The sequence below is a fragment of the Nansenia antarctica genome, assembly GCF_963989245.1.
Source record: "Nansenia antarctica genome assembly, chromosome: 7".
In the NCBI taxonomy this organism is placed as follows: domain Eukaryota; kingdom Metazoa; phylum Chordata; class Actinopteri; order Argentiniformes; family Microstomatidae; genus Nansenia; species Nansenia antarctica.
Genome location: NC_137677.1, coordinates 59,788,275 through 59,803,274, shown reverse-complemented (window position 1 = coordinate 59,803,274; position 15,000 = coordinate 59,788,275). Strand labels below are relative to the sequence as shown.

The following is a 15,000-nucleotide window of genomic DNA, read 5'->3' as shown; positions in this document are numbered from 1 at the left end:
GCGGACACTAACCGCGAGGCCACTGAGCTGGTCAGAGAGTTAGGGGGTACGTTATCTGTCATTCACTTCCCGGAAAGGTTGTGGGCCCTCCGCTTAGAAGTGCTCCTTTGGCCTCGACCTCCTTTTGGTCAAATAAACACTGTCATCTTATGGAGGAGAGGTCAGAGGTCACGGCGCCTGAGGAGAGGTCAGGGCGGCTGAGGGGGCGGTTGGTTCTCATGTCTGGCCCTCGCACATTGGTGAGGCAGAATTAGCTATTTCAAGAATGCTCTTTTGTGATGCCAAGCGATCAGATTACACCCCTCCCTCCCGCATGCACAGAGTATTCCATCTGTCATATGTCATCTGTCATATGATTGTCTGAATCTGATTCTTTGTTTTGCTAAGTGGTCAGATGTGCATATACGAGATATATAAAGACCCCCCCGCACACACACTCTCTGTCCCCAGCCCCTCTTGAATTAAGTGGCATCCCTGTCTGCCATTGTTTCCTTACATTAGCCTGTCACAGTGACCTACTGTCTGTCTCAGCGTACAGTATGTAGACCCTCAGGGTCACTGTGAATAGCAGCTATGAGCAGCAGAGACAGGTCCTGCACAGTGAACACACCTCATACAGCCTCCAGTAAACTAGTCAAATGGAACCCGCAGAGATAGTGTTCTAGTTCTAGAGAGATAGTGTTCTAGTTCTATAGAGATAGTGTTCTAGTTCTATAGAGATAGTGTTCTAGTTATATAGAGATAGTGTTCTAATTCTATAGAGATAGTGTTCTAGTTCTATAGAGATAGTGTTCTAGTTCTATAGAGATAGTGTTCTAGTTCTATAGAGATAGTGTTCTAGTTCTATAGAGATAGTGTTCTAGTTCTATAGAGATAGTGTTCTAGTTCTATAGAGATAGTGTTCTAGGTCTATAGAGATAGTGTTCTAGTTCTATAGAGATAGTGTTCTAGTTCTATAGAGATAGTGTTCTAGTTCTATAGAGATAGTGTTCTAGTTCTAGCTCTATAGAGACAGTGTTCTAATTCTAGTTCTATAGAGATAGTGTTCTAGTTCTAGCTTTATAGAGAATGAGATAGTGTGATATTTGTACCTCTAGCTCTCTAGTGTTCTAACTCTAGGTGTATGGGTGAACCAGTCGTTGTTTTAAGCTGTGAGATCGTGGCGAGAACCACCAGGGACTCTGCACGCCTCTCTCTGCTTCTCTCTGCTTCTCTCTGCTTCTCTGTACGTTAAACAGCCGCTCGCGTGACTGATACTAACCAGGCTGTGTTCCCAGGAGAGATAGAGATAGAGAGAGAGACAGAGAGAGACAGAGAGACAGAGAGTGTGTGTGTGTGAGACAAAGCATGTGTGTGGAAGTCTGTGTGTGTGTGTGTACTGTAAGTGCATGTGCAACAGAGAACACACTCCTCCCTCCCTCCCTCCCTCCCTTCTCTCTCTCTCTCGTTCCCTCTCTTCCAGATGAGTGCACTGACCTGGTTGTTCATGTTCATGTTGACGTTGGGTCTGGAAGGGGTTGTGAGCGCTGCGTTCTCCAGCTCCAGCTGCTTCAGACGGGCCGCTGCCTCTGCAGGGGTGCACACGGGGCTTTACTCACAGTCAGTACACACACACAAACACGTCAACACCCATCTGATGTGAGGTGCCACTGAGGATACACGGCTGTCCTGTACTGTCATCCTGTAGCACTTTGTAAAGGATTTGGGTCAAAGAGATCCTCCCTCTGTTTTAGGTGAACTACGGTGCCTGCGCCGGAAAGTTTTCAGACCCCTTCGCTTGTTCGTTTTTAAGAGTTGTCATAGCAAAGGGTTTGAATGTGTATGTATTGATAGGCCTGTACTCTTCATATTAGTTATTTGTTCTGTTATTATTTTAAATCATGTTCGAAATAAAAGATTCATTCATTCATACGAGGTATTTCTGTATTTCAATTTTAATACATTTACTGGAATTTCAAAAAAGCGTGTTTTCACTTTGTCATTCTGGGGTATTGTGTGTGGATTGATGGCAAGCTCTTTTTAATTTAATCCATTTTAAATTGAGTCGATAACACAACATATGTGGAAAAAGTGAAGGGGTCTGAATACATCCTGAAGGGACTGTATACTTTTCCCATTACAACACCAAAAGGCCACGACAATCTGAAGGTGGTTTTACAACATTTACTTGGCCTTGGTTACCTCACACCATGTGTTGTCCCCCACAATGAAAAGGGGAACAATTATTACAAAACGTGGGTGAATGACTCGGCTGGCCATAGTGATCCAGCATTTACATAATGACACTGATTGGCCCCAGGGGGGTGCTATAGTAAACAACTGAAATTCCCAAATTGGCTGTGGGGGGACAAATAATGTTTACTGTAGATTTGCATATGTGTGTGTTTTAGTTTCTGTTTTAGTTTCTGTGTGGGTGTGTGTGCGTGCGTGCGTTGTTATTCTACATGGATCTCACCAGTGAACGAGACGTTGTCGTCCACGGCGACGCTGGAGGCGGAGTGAGCCACGCTGGGGCCCGCCTCCTCAGGCAGGGCTGCGGTCGCCATGGGAACAGGTGTCCGGATGACATCATCGATACAGGTCTCCAACAGATCGGCCACCAGGGGCGCGCTGTGGAGGAAGAGAAGGAGATGAGAAGGAGAGGGAGGGGGGGGGGAGTAAGGGGGGCGAGAGAAAGAGAGAAAGGGGGGGGGGGGGGGGAGGGGGGCGAAAGGGAGGGAGAGAAAGAGAGAAAATGTGAGCATAACATCACACGACAAGACACAGATTCATATCATGAGTCTGTCTATCTTACCTGAGGCCACTCTGGGTGAGAAAGGAGGATCCTTTACCCTGAGCTGGCAGCATCGGGGCAGTGCAGTGCTCCCCACCACACAGGAGGAACCTGCGCCCCATTCACAACAACTTCACACAATAACATCCTTCCTTACTGTACATCCACAACAACATCCTTCCTTACTCAGGGTTCCCACACCTTCTGAAACATCAAATTCAAGCACCTTTCGAGGACTTTCAAGACTCAATTCCCTCGATTTCAAGGACCCGACACATACGGCATAGTTTCAGACAGATCGAGATGAGAATTGATATAATAGGAACTATCCGCTCACAGACAACAATTAAAAAGAGAGGCTTGAATGTGTGAACACTAGATGGTCTTATGGTCCTTCTCTACTACAGCACAGCAGAACAATATATTGTGAAATATGTGTAAAGTTAAGCAAGACAGAGACTTATTTACTAGTTGACGAGCTAAGTAAAACAGAGAGAGGGAATTCAAGCACTTTCAATGACCCATGTCTATTTTCACAAACTTTTAAGGCCTTGATTTTTTTTTTCTCAAATTCACAAACTTTCAAGGATTTCAAGGACCCGTGGGAACCTTGCTTACTGTACATCCACAATAACATCCTTCCTTACTGTACATCCACAGTAACCATGGACTACCACAACCGCTGCAACAACACTGGGTGACCAGTCAGGCTGAAGGATGTTCAACTCAAAATGTCTAGCTATATATTTTTACATACATTTTATTTTAGTCTATTCTTCAATTGTCACTTTATTTTGTTGTTGTTGTTTGTGGTCTGAGCTGCTGTGATGCCTACATTTCCCCTCAGGGATCAATGAAGTATCTATCCATCTATCTATCTATCTATCTATCTATCTATCTATCTATCCATCTATCCATCTATCCATCTGCTCAATAAATCACCTAGCTATCCCAGACTGTATGGGAACGAGGGATTGACTTGCTTTTTTGATCAAAGAGGTCCTGAAGCGAGACATCTGAAACCCAACTTCAAAAGCCTTTCTAGTCCGGTGGGGTACGAACTACATTTTGCTATAGCCGGTGGTCATGGTGAAAGTTGAGAGGTAAAATTACCTCACACCGCCTTAAGACAGGTAGGTCAAACACAGGTCATAATGTTGACATAAAGAGAACAATGGTCTGAGGCATAACCCCCCCCCCCACACACACACACACACACACACACACACACACACACACACACACACACACACACACACACACACACACACACACACACCTTCTCTCTTTCTCAGCAGTTTGGGAGGGAAAGGCAGAGGTGGGGGGGGGGGGGAGGGAGGGAGGAGGAACGAGTCACATTCCATACATGACTGGAGGGAGATTACAGCAGCCTGTAAGAGGCTTTGAGACAACTGGTTTCAGTTTTCACACAGGAAACTCCCCGTCCCCGTAAAGACAGAACGTGCTGCTGGCCTCAATAATCACCCCCCAGGGGACAGCGCTGTGACATCACAATCACCCCCCAGGGGACAGCGCTGTGACATCACAATCACAGGCCTCTCCCGTCCCTTGTGGGAAAGACAGAAAGGCAGAAAACGTGCTGCAGGTCTCAATAAATCACCCCCCAAAGGGACAGCACTGGCATAATACAATAATAATAATAATAATAATAATATAAGCCATTTAGCTGAAGCTTTTATCCAAAGCAACTTACATTGCAGTGAGTGCATACGGTACATACATTTGTCAGTATATACGGTCCCAGCAGGAAACGACCCCACAACCTCAGGGTTGTCAGCACCATGCTGTACCAACTGAACCGTGCAGCCTATGGCTGATATAGAGGAGGATGGAAGGACATCAGGAGGATCCTGGGTGTCTCACAGACGTATATATAAAACAAGCACCACACAGAGGTGGATGGAGTTGGGCTCCTTTATTGCTGTCTGACCAGTTATCAAAAGGTCTCCAGTCATAGAAGATACACAGAAGATTCATCCTTTGGTCACAATGTCATAATGTAAACAATAAGCGACGGAATAAAATTAATTTTTCATTGGTAGAGATGTGCAAGTAACAGTTGTTGTGTCGACAAAGAAATAATAGATAACATTTAAATTAGAGAGTTTACAGGAGTTTAAACTTAGAACACCGTAAACTGTTTAAGATCGAGGCTAACTGAATTCATAGTGTACTTTGTGCATTAATTATTAATTCCACAAACAAGCTAGATTGAGACATTTTAAATATGTGCAGATCCACAAAACGTACCAAATAAGTACCATGAAAATAATAAAATAAAATAAAATCTTTTAAAACGTAGTTGAATCAAATCATTCAGTGATTGACATTAGACAAGACAGCGGTAATATGAAACGTAACAAACAAGAACAGCTTTCTTGGGGTAGTGGAGACGTGGACAGGGTCAGAGGGAGCTGTGATATCCTGGACATATAAAAGATAGAGTCATTTTTTCAGTGAGATGTACAGAGACCCGGTATCCAGGTTCATGTTCTCCTCTTGGCTTCAGTCAACAGGCTGCTTATTGTCCTTTCCCTCGATACCACCTCGACCCGGCCAGTATCACTCTGGGGGGGGGAAGGGGGGGTGTAGGGCCCGGGCAGTTTCAGTGTGAGACAGGTGGGGGGGTGGAGGAAGGGTGGGGTGGAGAGGGCCTGGGCAGTTTCACTGTGTGAGGCTGGGGGGTGGAGTAGGGTGGGGGGGGTGTTGGGCCTGGGCAGTTTCACTGTGTGAGGTGGGGGGTGGAGTAGGGTGGGGTGGGGGGGGGTGGTGTCGGGCCTGGGCAGTTTCACTGTGTGAGGCTGGGGGGTGGAGTAGGGTGGTGTCGGGCCTGGGCAGTTCCAGTGTGAGACAGGTGGGGGGGTGGAGTAGGGTGGGAGGGTGGTGTCAGGCCTGGGCAGTTCCAGTGTGTGAGGCAGGGGGGCGGAGGAGGGGTGGGGGGGGGTGGAGGAAACGTGTCCAGGTAGTTTAGCGTAGTTTCACTTCTGGTCTGGCCTCTCCGCTCTGAGCATTAGTGTCCGGGTGAGATAGCTGGGGTGAGAGGTCCGGTGGCATCCGACCCCAGGAGAGGGAGAGGGTCTGGTGGGGGGTCAGGAGTCACCAGTGAGATGTGTGTGGGGGGGGAGACGCCTACAGGAAGGGTGGAGGAGAGGGGGAGGAAGGGCGGAGGAGGAGGAGAGGGGGAGGGAGGCGGGATGGCAGGAGTTAACACAAGGTGGGAGGAGGAATGCGGGAGTCAGGAGGAGTGTGCTGACAGCAGGGAGTGGCAGAGCTGATAACCAGAAAGAAGAGGAAGGGAGAAAGAGAGAAAGAGAGAGAGACAGACAGACAGACAGGAAGAGAGCTGAAGAACAGGGCTAGATCTCCCTGGGTGTAATGTAATGCTGGGATATGTAATCCTTTTGCACCATAACGGCGTGTGCCTAAATGTCTTACTGGCTGAATATACTGTATGGAGGCAATGAATGAGCACACCCATCACCTGTTTCACCACAGACACACAGAGACACACAGACACACAGACACACAGACACAGACACAGACACACACAGACACACACGGTGTTGCTGTTGCTGTCTATGTTGTGACATACTCAGAGATAGTGAACAGTGTTCCATCTTCTGTGGTGACATCACGCTCCATTATGACCAAAGCAACACAGGAGTGATCGTCTCTAACATGGTCACTGGAGGGAGATGTATTGCACATCCAGTCCCAGCCACGGGCCTGGGAACATCTATCCTCCCCAGTGACGGGGTGGCTGACGGCTTCCCAAACTCAATGTGAGAGGAGGGAATGATTCCTATACTAACGCACTAGCAGGGGCACTTAATAGGCCCCTTCAGTCAGCCCCGAGTAGGGACACACTGAATAGTTAATAGCCGTAGATGTCCTACACTTACAGTAGGGGCTTGTGAAGACGCAGGGTTGTTGAAACTCTGGCGCCCCCAAACAAAGGCGCTCTCGTCTTAGAAATAAGTGGGGAGAATCAATTGTTAATATCGCTGGGGGTTTCTTTCCTGTCTAGCCTACAGAGTGGAGTTGCGGAGGAGGTTTGTGTGTGAAACTGAGGTCAAGAGAGCAGATGTGAGGAGACAGGTCAGACAGGAACATGGAGGACAGGCTGAAGAAAAATGACAACAAAGAGCAAAAACCAACGCGCGAGCGAACGCGTCGGTTATAAATATACATGTCGCAGAAGCCGTCTGTGTCACCGTTGCCATGCGTTAGTGAGCGGGGTGTTGCGGGCGGAAGATAAGGGTGTCTGCTAAATGTCTAAAATGTAAATGTAAATGTAACAATAAATGTGTGATGAAGGTTAATGGAGGTTGATTGAGGGTGAGAAGGGAGGAGAGGAGAGGAGGAGAGGAGGGGAGGGGGGGGAGGGAACTCATATGCTTCTATAAAGAAACTATAAAGAAGCCATTTGGTACCATCATATGAATCATTTCTACGAGTCTTGGCATGAAGAGAACAGTCAAACCGGAACTAACAGCTTTATCTTCCCCAAGAAAAGGGAGGCTGAGCCGTCCCTAGTGACTAGAACCCCCACAGAATGCATAGGTGCCATATCCTAGTAAACCAACAAAACTGAAATGATCTCATCGCCTTTCATTTCAACTGAGATCAACACTACAGATGATCTAATACGAGAACATAGAAACCCCCCCCCCCACCGGAAAAGGTAACAAACAGCCTATTCATTGTGACTCTTGAGTTCCCCCATCATCAGTGTAAACAATCCTAAGCCTGTGGCCCAGGCTGGGGTATGTCAGCACATAAATATGTCAGGAGCCAGAGGATTAGGAACAGTGTGGCCTCAGAGCTGGGCCAAATCCTGCACTAATTTATCAAGGCGAATTCCTCACCACTGGGCGATAAGCAGCAGGCACATCTGCTCGGCCAACTCCCCCCCCCCCCCCCCGCCAAAAAAAGGTGATGTTTAAACCTTACTATAAGTCATTTCGCCTGTAACAAACAGACATAAAAATCACTCTTCTGTGGGGCGAATAATGGCATAGCACACTAATGCAATGTACCTTATCATCGCAAGGTTCCTGATTCGATTCCGACCCTCGACCTATCTTGTGTGTCCTCCCTCCCTCTCTCCCACCCATTCTTCCTGTCAGTCAATCTCTACGGTCTCTCTATCCCAGTAAAAACAGAAATGCCTTAAAAATCTATATAGAAAAAATTACTTCAGTACCACTCACAATCAAGTATTAAACAATCAAATGGAAAAAAAAGTCTTTAACGAATCTCCTGAGCCTGGTAGTTCCCTGAAGCCTTTCCTTACAGCTTACAAATGGACTGAGTTAGCTGGATAACATCGTCATGCTAGAGCAACCGTCGACATGTGGCAACCGTTAAAATGTGACCGTCTAACTCTAAAAGATATTTGAGGTTCTCTGTCTGACTGTGTCTGACCGCAGCACAGCACACAGTTCCTGGGATCTCATAGAGGAGCAGCACGGTCGTGTATCTACCCCCTGGGCTCATCTACCCCCTGGTCTCATCTACCCCCTAGTCTCATCTACCCCTGGTCTCACCTACCCCCTGGTCTCATCTACTCTGGTCTCATCTACTCTGGTCTCATCTACCCCCTGGTCTCATCTACCCCTGGTCTCATCTACCCCCTAGTCTCATCTACCCCTGGTCTCATCTACCCCCTGGTCTCATCTGCCCCCTGGTCTCATCTACCCCCTGGTCTCATCTACCCCCTGGTCTCATCTACCCCCTGGTCTCATCTACCCCCTGGTCTCATCTACCCCCTGGTCTCATCTACCCCCTGGTCTCATCTACCCCCTGGTGTCATCCACCCTCTGGTCTCATCTACCCCTGGTCTCATCTACCCCTGGTCTCATCTACCCCCTGGTCTCATCTACCCTCTAGTCTCATCTACCCCCTAGTCTCATCTACCCCCTGGTCTCATCTACCCCCTGGTGTCATCTACCCCCTGGTCTCATCTACCCCCTGGTGTCATCTACCCCCTGGTGTCATCTACCCCCTCGTGTCATCTACCCCCTGGTCTCAGTCCCTGTTGTTCATGTCGTGGGTTAAAGTCGACAATCGTTAAATTGTTACCGCCGGTTGACGCAGAAAGCGTTTCAGGCTTTGTCGGGGACATCATGAAATATGCATAGTGTGAATTAAGCTTTCATAGGGGTGCAGTCTCCATCCCCCGGTACTTAAAATCTTAAGTCTGTGTCGCTCTGTTGTCTGGGAGTGTATTACACCGCAGGGGAGCATGGACTAAAACTGTCACCATTCAGGTAGCCTCTCTCTTCAGCCATATCGTCTAGATTCTAGAACAATCGCCTACTGAGGGTAATGAAACAATAAAACATGTGAATATAAAATGTCTGTTTTTTCAAATGCAAAAAGGGAGGATGAGGAGGAGGAGGAGGAGGGAGGGAAGGGTGGTAGCATTAGAAGATCACAATGAATGAATGAATGAGAATGAGGCTAGTCACCAAGCCGAGACACTGTAAAGCACCCGGCCACCTCCTCCACTGATTGGGTTGGTATTGAGAGAGAGAGAGAGAGAGAGAGAGAGAGAGAGAGAGAGAGAGAGAGAGAGAGAGAGAGAGAGAGAGAGAGAGAGAGAGAGAGAGAGAGAGAAAATCACTGCATAGAGCACAACCCTCGACCATAGAAGATGATTGGACTGCAGGACAGGCGACCCTTGGCCCACAATCAGGAAGCCCACCCATGAAAGTTGATTGGTTCAAGTCAAAAAAATCTACTCAGACCACGCGAGGCAGCAAAATAACTCAAGAGGGTACATACCTTGCCTTAAGACAAAGGCTGCTTTGGTTTCAGTACATCATACTAGAACAAAAGGCAGAATTGTAAATGGGGGGCACAAATTCTTCCAACACACACACACACACACGCGCACACACACACGCACACGCACGCACACACACACACACGCGCACACACACACACACACACACACACACACACACACACACACACACACACACACACACACACACACACACACACTCTCTTTTAATATCCCAGGAAGTTAGAGGCAGACCCCCTTCATTGCACAGTAAATCCTTGGGGATCTGGGTTGAGGAGGGGGGAGAGGGGGTCTGTTATGAGAGAGAGTTTGTTGTTGCCAACCCAACAAGGCCCACCACCACCACCACCACCACCACCACCACCCCCCCACCACCACCACCCACCCACCAACACCCCCCCACCACCACTACCACCACCACCACCACCACTACTACCACCACCACCACCACCACCACCACCACCACCACCACCACCACCACCACCACCACCACCCCCCCACCACCACCACCACCACCACCACCACCCCACCACCAGTGCAGCAGCAGCCCGCTCCCTGTCAGAGCAGGCAGCCAGACCAGACATGCACTCACACACTGTGGGAGGAGTACATTCCAGAAGCCCACACAGCTCAAATTTTAATCAATGTACCACACAAAGACACACACTTAAACACTCACACACACCACCACCACCACACCACTCACTCACCACCACAAAACATACACACACACACACCCCCACACACACACCCACACACCTCCTCAGCCGACAGTTGTCAATCAACGGCCACCCACCCCCCTAACCACCACCTCCCTCCCCCACCCCCCGCCCCAGAGCACTGGCAAGGTACAGTGTCCAGTGTCCCGTGTCCACGGCGCCCTCCCCTGGTCCTCCCAGTGACAGCAGGATGGCCGATGATTAAAGCGGCTTAACGCTCTTAAGGCATTAGAACAGCGAGCGGCTCACCTCCTCTTCTCTGATTGGCCACCGCCGGGACTCCTGGGGAGGGTTTCGATTTCCATGGGGCCGCTGGCCAACGGGGAGGAGGAGGCAGGGGTGGGCAGGGACCAGGGGCTTCTGGTGTAGGTGGGCTGAGGAGAGGGAGGAAGGGGTGGGGGGGGGGGGGGGTCACAGGGTTATGATAAGACTAAGACAATGGGTAAGATAAGAGGCCGTCCATCAATACCACACACTGTGTGTCAATGTAATGACACAACACAGGGCTGGCAGGGGGAAGGCCAGAGGTTCAACACAGACAGTCCTGGTGGTGTGACTTGTCTAAGGGTAGATGACATTAGCACCGTACCTTGTTGTTGGAGGCCACTCCATTGTTGTGTGCCCTAGAAGAGGGGAGGGGGGGGGGGGGAGAGGGAGAGGGAGAATTAATTCAACACACACAGACACAGACACACACACAGACACACACACACTATGCAGTGGGAAGTGAATGTCCAGGCACGCAGCACATTGTGGACTGGGAGACCAGTGTGTTGATGATAACCAGTACTCTCCTCCCCCAGCACACAGGACCGATAAAGAATGTGTTAGTGTGGGTGTGTGTGTGGTGTGTGTGTGTGTGTGTGTGTGTGTGTGTGTGTGTGTGTGTTAGTGTGTGTGTGTGTGGTGTGTTTATCTGACTGAGATGAGTAGGGTCTTACACGCCAACCTCCTCCACACAACAACAGAGAGATATTCACCAACAGCTAAAGGAAGTGATTATTTATTCTGTGACCTTCCTGGTGACAAAACATTCAGTTCAGAAGTGATTTGTACAGTACTTACTCCTGGGATCTGCTGGGTCCTGGAACATAGAAAGAAGAGTGAAAGCATTAATGGTGTCTAACGTTAAAGTATCAGAAATGTAGATGTGTGTATGTGTGTGTGTGTGCGTGTGTGTGTGTGCGTGTGTGCGTGTGTGCTCCACTCACCCCTGTTCTGCATAGTCCTTCTGGAGTAGCGGCGGCTGGGCCTCCTCTCAAACGAGGCGGACCTCCTGGCCTTGTTGGCCTTGGTGGTCTGGTACTCCGTCTTCCCGCTGGGACACACACACACACACACACACACACACACACACACACACACACGAGAGTGTTACTGTACTCACATTTACGTTTTTGCAGACGCCTTTATCCAAAGCGACTTACAACAAACACATTTGTCAAAAGTGAAATCATCTGTATCAGTCATTAAGAGCAAAAAATAAATAAATAAATAATAATTGTATTTGTATTATTATTTACTACTTCACTACAGAACGGCCAGCACTGGTCATGTTTTGACACCAGCCAGTCCACTTCACTGTGTGCCACTCTTTGTTCCCCTCTTTCTGCCACTAGCCATCACAAACTTTGTGGCCAAATGTTTAGTTTGAAAGTCTTGAGGGGAAAAGTGTTCAGGTTGGGGAATTGAAGACGCAAGCTTGAAAACAGACGGAGGGGTCCCAGGACAGGCAGATCAACAAGAGATCACATAATGACTTAGAATGTGCGGTGGAGGCTCAGTATGCACCAAGGCAAACAGGTTTGCAAACTTGCTTTTAAATAAATAAAATGTTGAGCAAGATCCAGCTCAAGGGAGGATTATGTCTAGACAGCAACACCCAGCGAAGCAGGACTTATGAAATATACAAGAGAGCGCAAAAGTGAGTTCTGGTTTTTAATGAGAGTGACAGGAGCGCTCTTCTAAATGGGGGTGGGACATGCCGCGCTCGGGGACCAGGGAGAGCAGTGTTGATGTCGTTGTTGTTGTAGACACTGCTGGGATGCGACACATGAAAAGGAAAACACAGTGCAGTGTCCCCGTTACGAGCCCCCCCCCCCCTTTCCTCCACGGCGCTCCCGGTCGCCCCCCCCAGGGCAGCTAGCTTATCCTCCGGAGCCCCAAGAGATGTTGTGGCACGGGACTGACCCCTGCTGAACTCCAGGGCCTGTCAACCGAACACAACCCGGCCCCAAAACCAACAGGGCTGGAGAGAGACCGTGCTAATGCTTGTTTAGCAGTCTGCAGTTGACACAGCTAGAGAAGCTACTTTATGCAATGGGGGGGAATAGAAAAAAGGAGATCCAGCTAGAGACACCGTTACTATGAAAAGATGCTGGGGTCCATATTAACAATATGAAAGAAACAAAAGAAAAAATAAGATGATGTGAAATTCCTCTTGCCTGTGCGCGAGTGAATAGTATGCGGGGTATGAGGGTATTGACTTCACAAAGATTAGATATCATGCTCCTACAAGCAGTACAGGGTGCAGAGTGTGTGTGTGTGTGCGCATGTAATATATGCCATTTAGCTGACGCTTTTATCCAAAGCAATTTACATTGCAGTGATTGCATACATTTTTCAGTATATTATGGTCCCAGTGGGGACCGAACCTACAACCTAAGTGTTGTTAGCGCCATGCTCTACCAAGTGAGCCACAGAGGACCGCGTTGTGTGTGTGTGTGTGTGTGTGTGTGTGTGTGTGTGTGTGTGTGTGTGTGTGCTCAGCGGTACCTGTAGCGGAAGCGTGAGCCCATGCGTATGAACGTGGAGCGCTGGTTGCCCTTCTGGACGGGGCCGCGGAGGCGGAAGAAGGCGTGGTGCTCCACGGCACACTTCCACAGGTGCTTGCAGGCCTTGGGGTGGTCCATCCTGAACACAAACGTGTGCTCCTGCTCCTTCCCCTGAGAGGTGGGGGGGGACGAGGTAGGGAGACAGAGAGAGAAGGGAGGGAGGGACACCGAGGTGTGGGGAGACAGAAGGGAGAGAGAGAATGCAGTGTCAGCAAAATGTACACTATTCTTTATAGCACCATGGGACAGGGAGAGGAGGGAGAAACACACATTCATGCAACAGTGATACAGAAGACAACACGACACACCGGCCAATTACATGTTACCAATGGGTATAGACATATACGGTCTGATCTTCATCCAAGTTACAATAATGAACAAACATAATGTGTTTTAACTAATAACACACACATTATTGTATTGTTCTTGTCCATTTTGAACACATCATTCAAACATTCACAGTGTAGGTTGGTATGTGAATTACGTGAAGGCTAATGACTAATTGGAGATTAGCAAACCTGGAGTCCAATCAATGAAACCAGATTGGAGGTGTGGGTTAGAGATACTTTGAAAACACTCAAACATTTTGAGTTTGCTATCCGCAAGAAGCATCTGCTGACGTGAGCCATGGTGCAAAAATGAGATCTCCGAAGACCTACGAACATGCATTGTTGATTTGCATAAAGCTGCATAGAGTTACAAAGTAATCTCAAAGAGTTAAGATATCAGTCCACAGACGATTTATTACTGTGGCTCCTCTCCCTAGAAGTGGGCACCCAGCCAAGAAGACTCAACACAGAATGCTCAATGAGGTAAAAAAAAAGAACCCTAGAGTAACAGCTAATGGCTTGAAGGAATCATTGGAACTGGCTAACATCTCTGTCTCCATGAGTCTACCATACGTAAAACATTGAACAGGCATGGTGTCCATGGCAGGACACCACGGAGGAAGCCACTGCTCTCCAAAAAAAAAAAGTTGCTGCACACCTCAAGTTTGCCAAAGAGCACCTTGACACACAACGCTGCTAGGAAAATGGACTGATGACACTAAGGTTGAATTGTTTGGGAAGAACACGCAGCACTACCTATGGTGTAAAAAGGGCACCGCATACCAACATGAAAACATCATCCCAACAGTGAAGTACGGTGGGAGCATCATGATTTGGGGCTGGTTGCTGCCTCGAGGCCTGGACAGCTTGCCATCATCGAGGGGAAAATGCATTCCCAAGTTTATTAAGGTATCCTACAGCATAACGTAAGGGTGGCTGTCTGCCAGCTGAAGCTCAGTAGCAGTTGGGTGATGCAGCAGGACAATGATCCTAAACATTGAAGTAAATCTAGTACATTTTAAATTTTACATTTTGCCATTTAGCAGACGCTTTTATCCAAAGCGACTTACAATTACGAATTACAGGGACATTCCCCCTGGAGTAACTGAGGGCTAAGTGCCTTACTCAAGGGCACACTAGTAGTGGTGTGGCTTCATGCGGGATTTGAACTCACAACCTTCCGATCACAAGTCCAACTCACTATCCACTAGACCACCACTATCCCTAGTACAGAACGGCTTCAAAAAAATTAAATCCACCTTTTGGAGTGGCCCAGTCAGAGCCCAGACCGTAACCCAATAGAGTTGACCTCAAGAGAGCTGTTTACACCAGACATCTTAAGAATATGGCTGAGCTAAAGCAGTTCTGTAAGGCAGAATGGTCCAACATTCCTCCTGAACGTGGTGCAGATCTGATCCGCGGCTACCAGAAGCACTTGCTTGAGGTTATTGCTGCCAAAGGAGGTTCGACCTGTTATTAAATCCAAGGGTTCACTTACTTTTTTCCACTAGCA

The 15,000-nt window shown here is 48.4% G+C and overlaps 1 protein-coding gene across 1 annotated transcript in view; it reads right to left on the bottom strand.

Annotated features, from left to right (window-relative positions):
* The window catches only part of epb41l5 (erythrocyte membrane protein band 4.1 like 5), a gene marked incomplete at its 3' end in the record, with an annotated part of 39,340 nt that overhangs the window by 5,532 nt on the left and 18,808 nt on the right, over positions 1–15,000 (bottom strand). The window contains exons 12-18 of the mRNA XM_080536973.1: positions 13,100–13,269; positions 11,536–11,642; positions 11,390–11,408; positions 10,914–10,947; positions 10,574–10,698; positions 2,456–2,610; positions 1,477–1,568 (exon numbers count right to left, since the gene is read on the bottom strand). Of these exons, the coding sequence (XP_080393099.1) occupies positions 1,477–1,568; positions 2,456–2,610; positions 10,574–10,698; positions 10,914–10,947; positions 11,390–11,408; positions 11,536–11,642; positions 13,100–13,269 (702 nt within the window). The remainder of the gene's footprint in view (positions 1–1,476; positions 1,569–2,455; positions 2,611–10,573; positions 10,699–10,913; positions 10,948–11,389; positions 11,409–11,535; positions 11,643–13,099; positions 13,270–15,000) is intronic.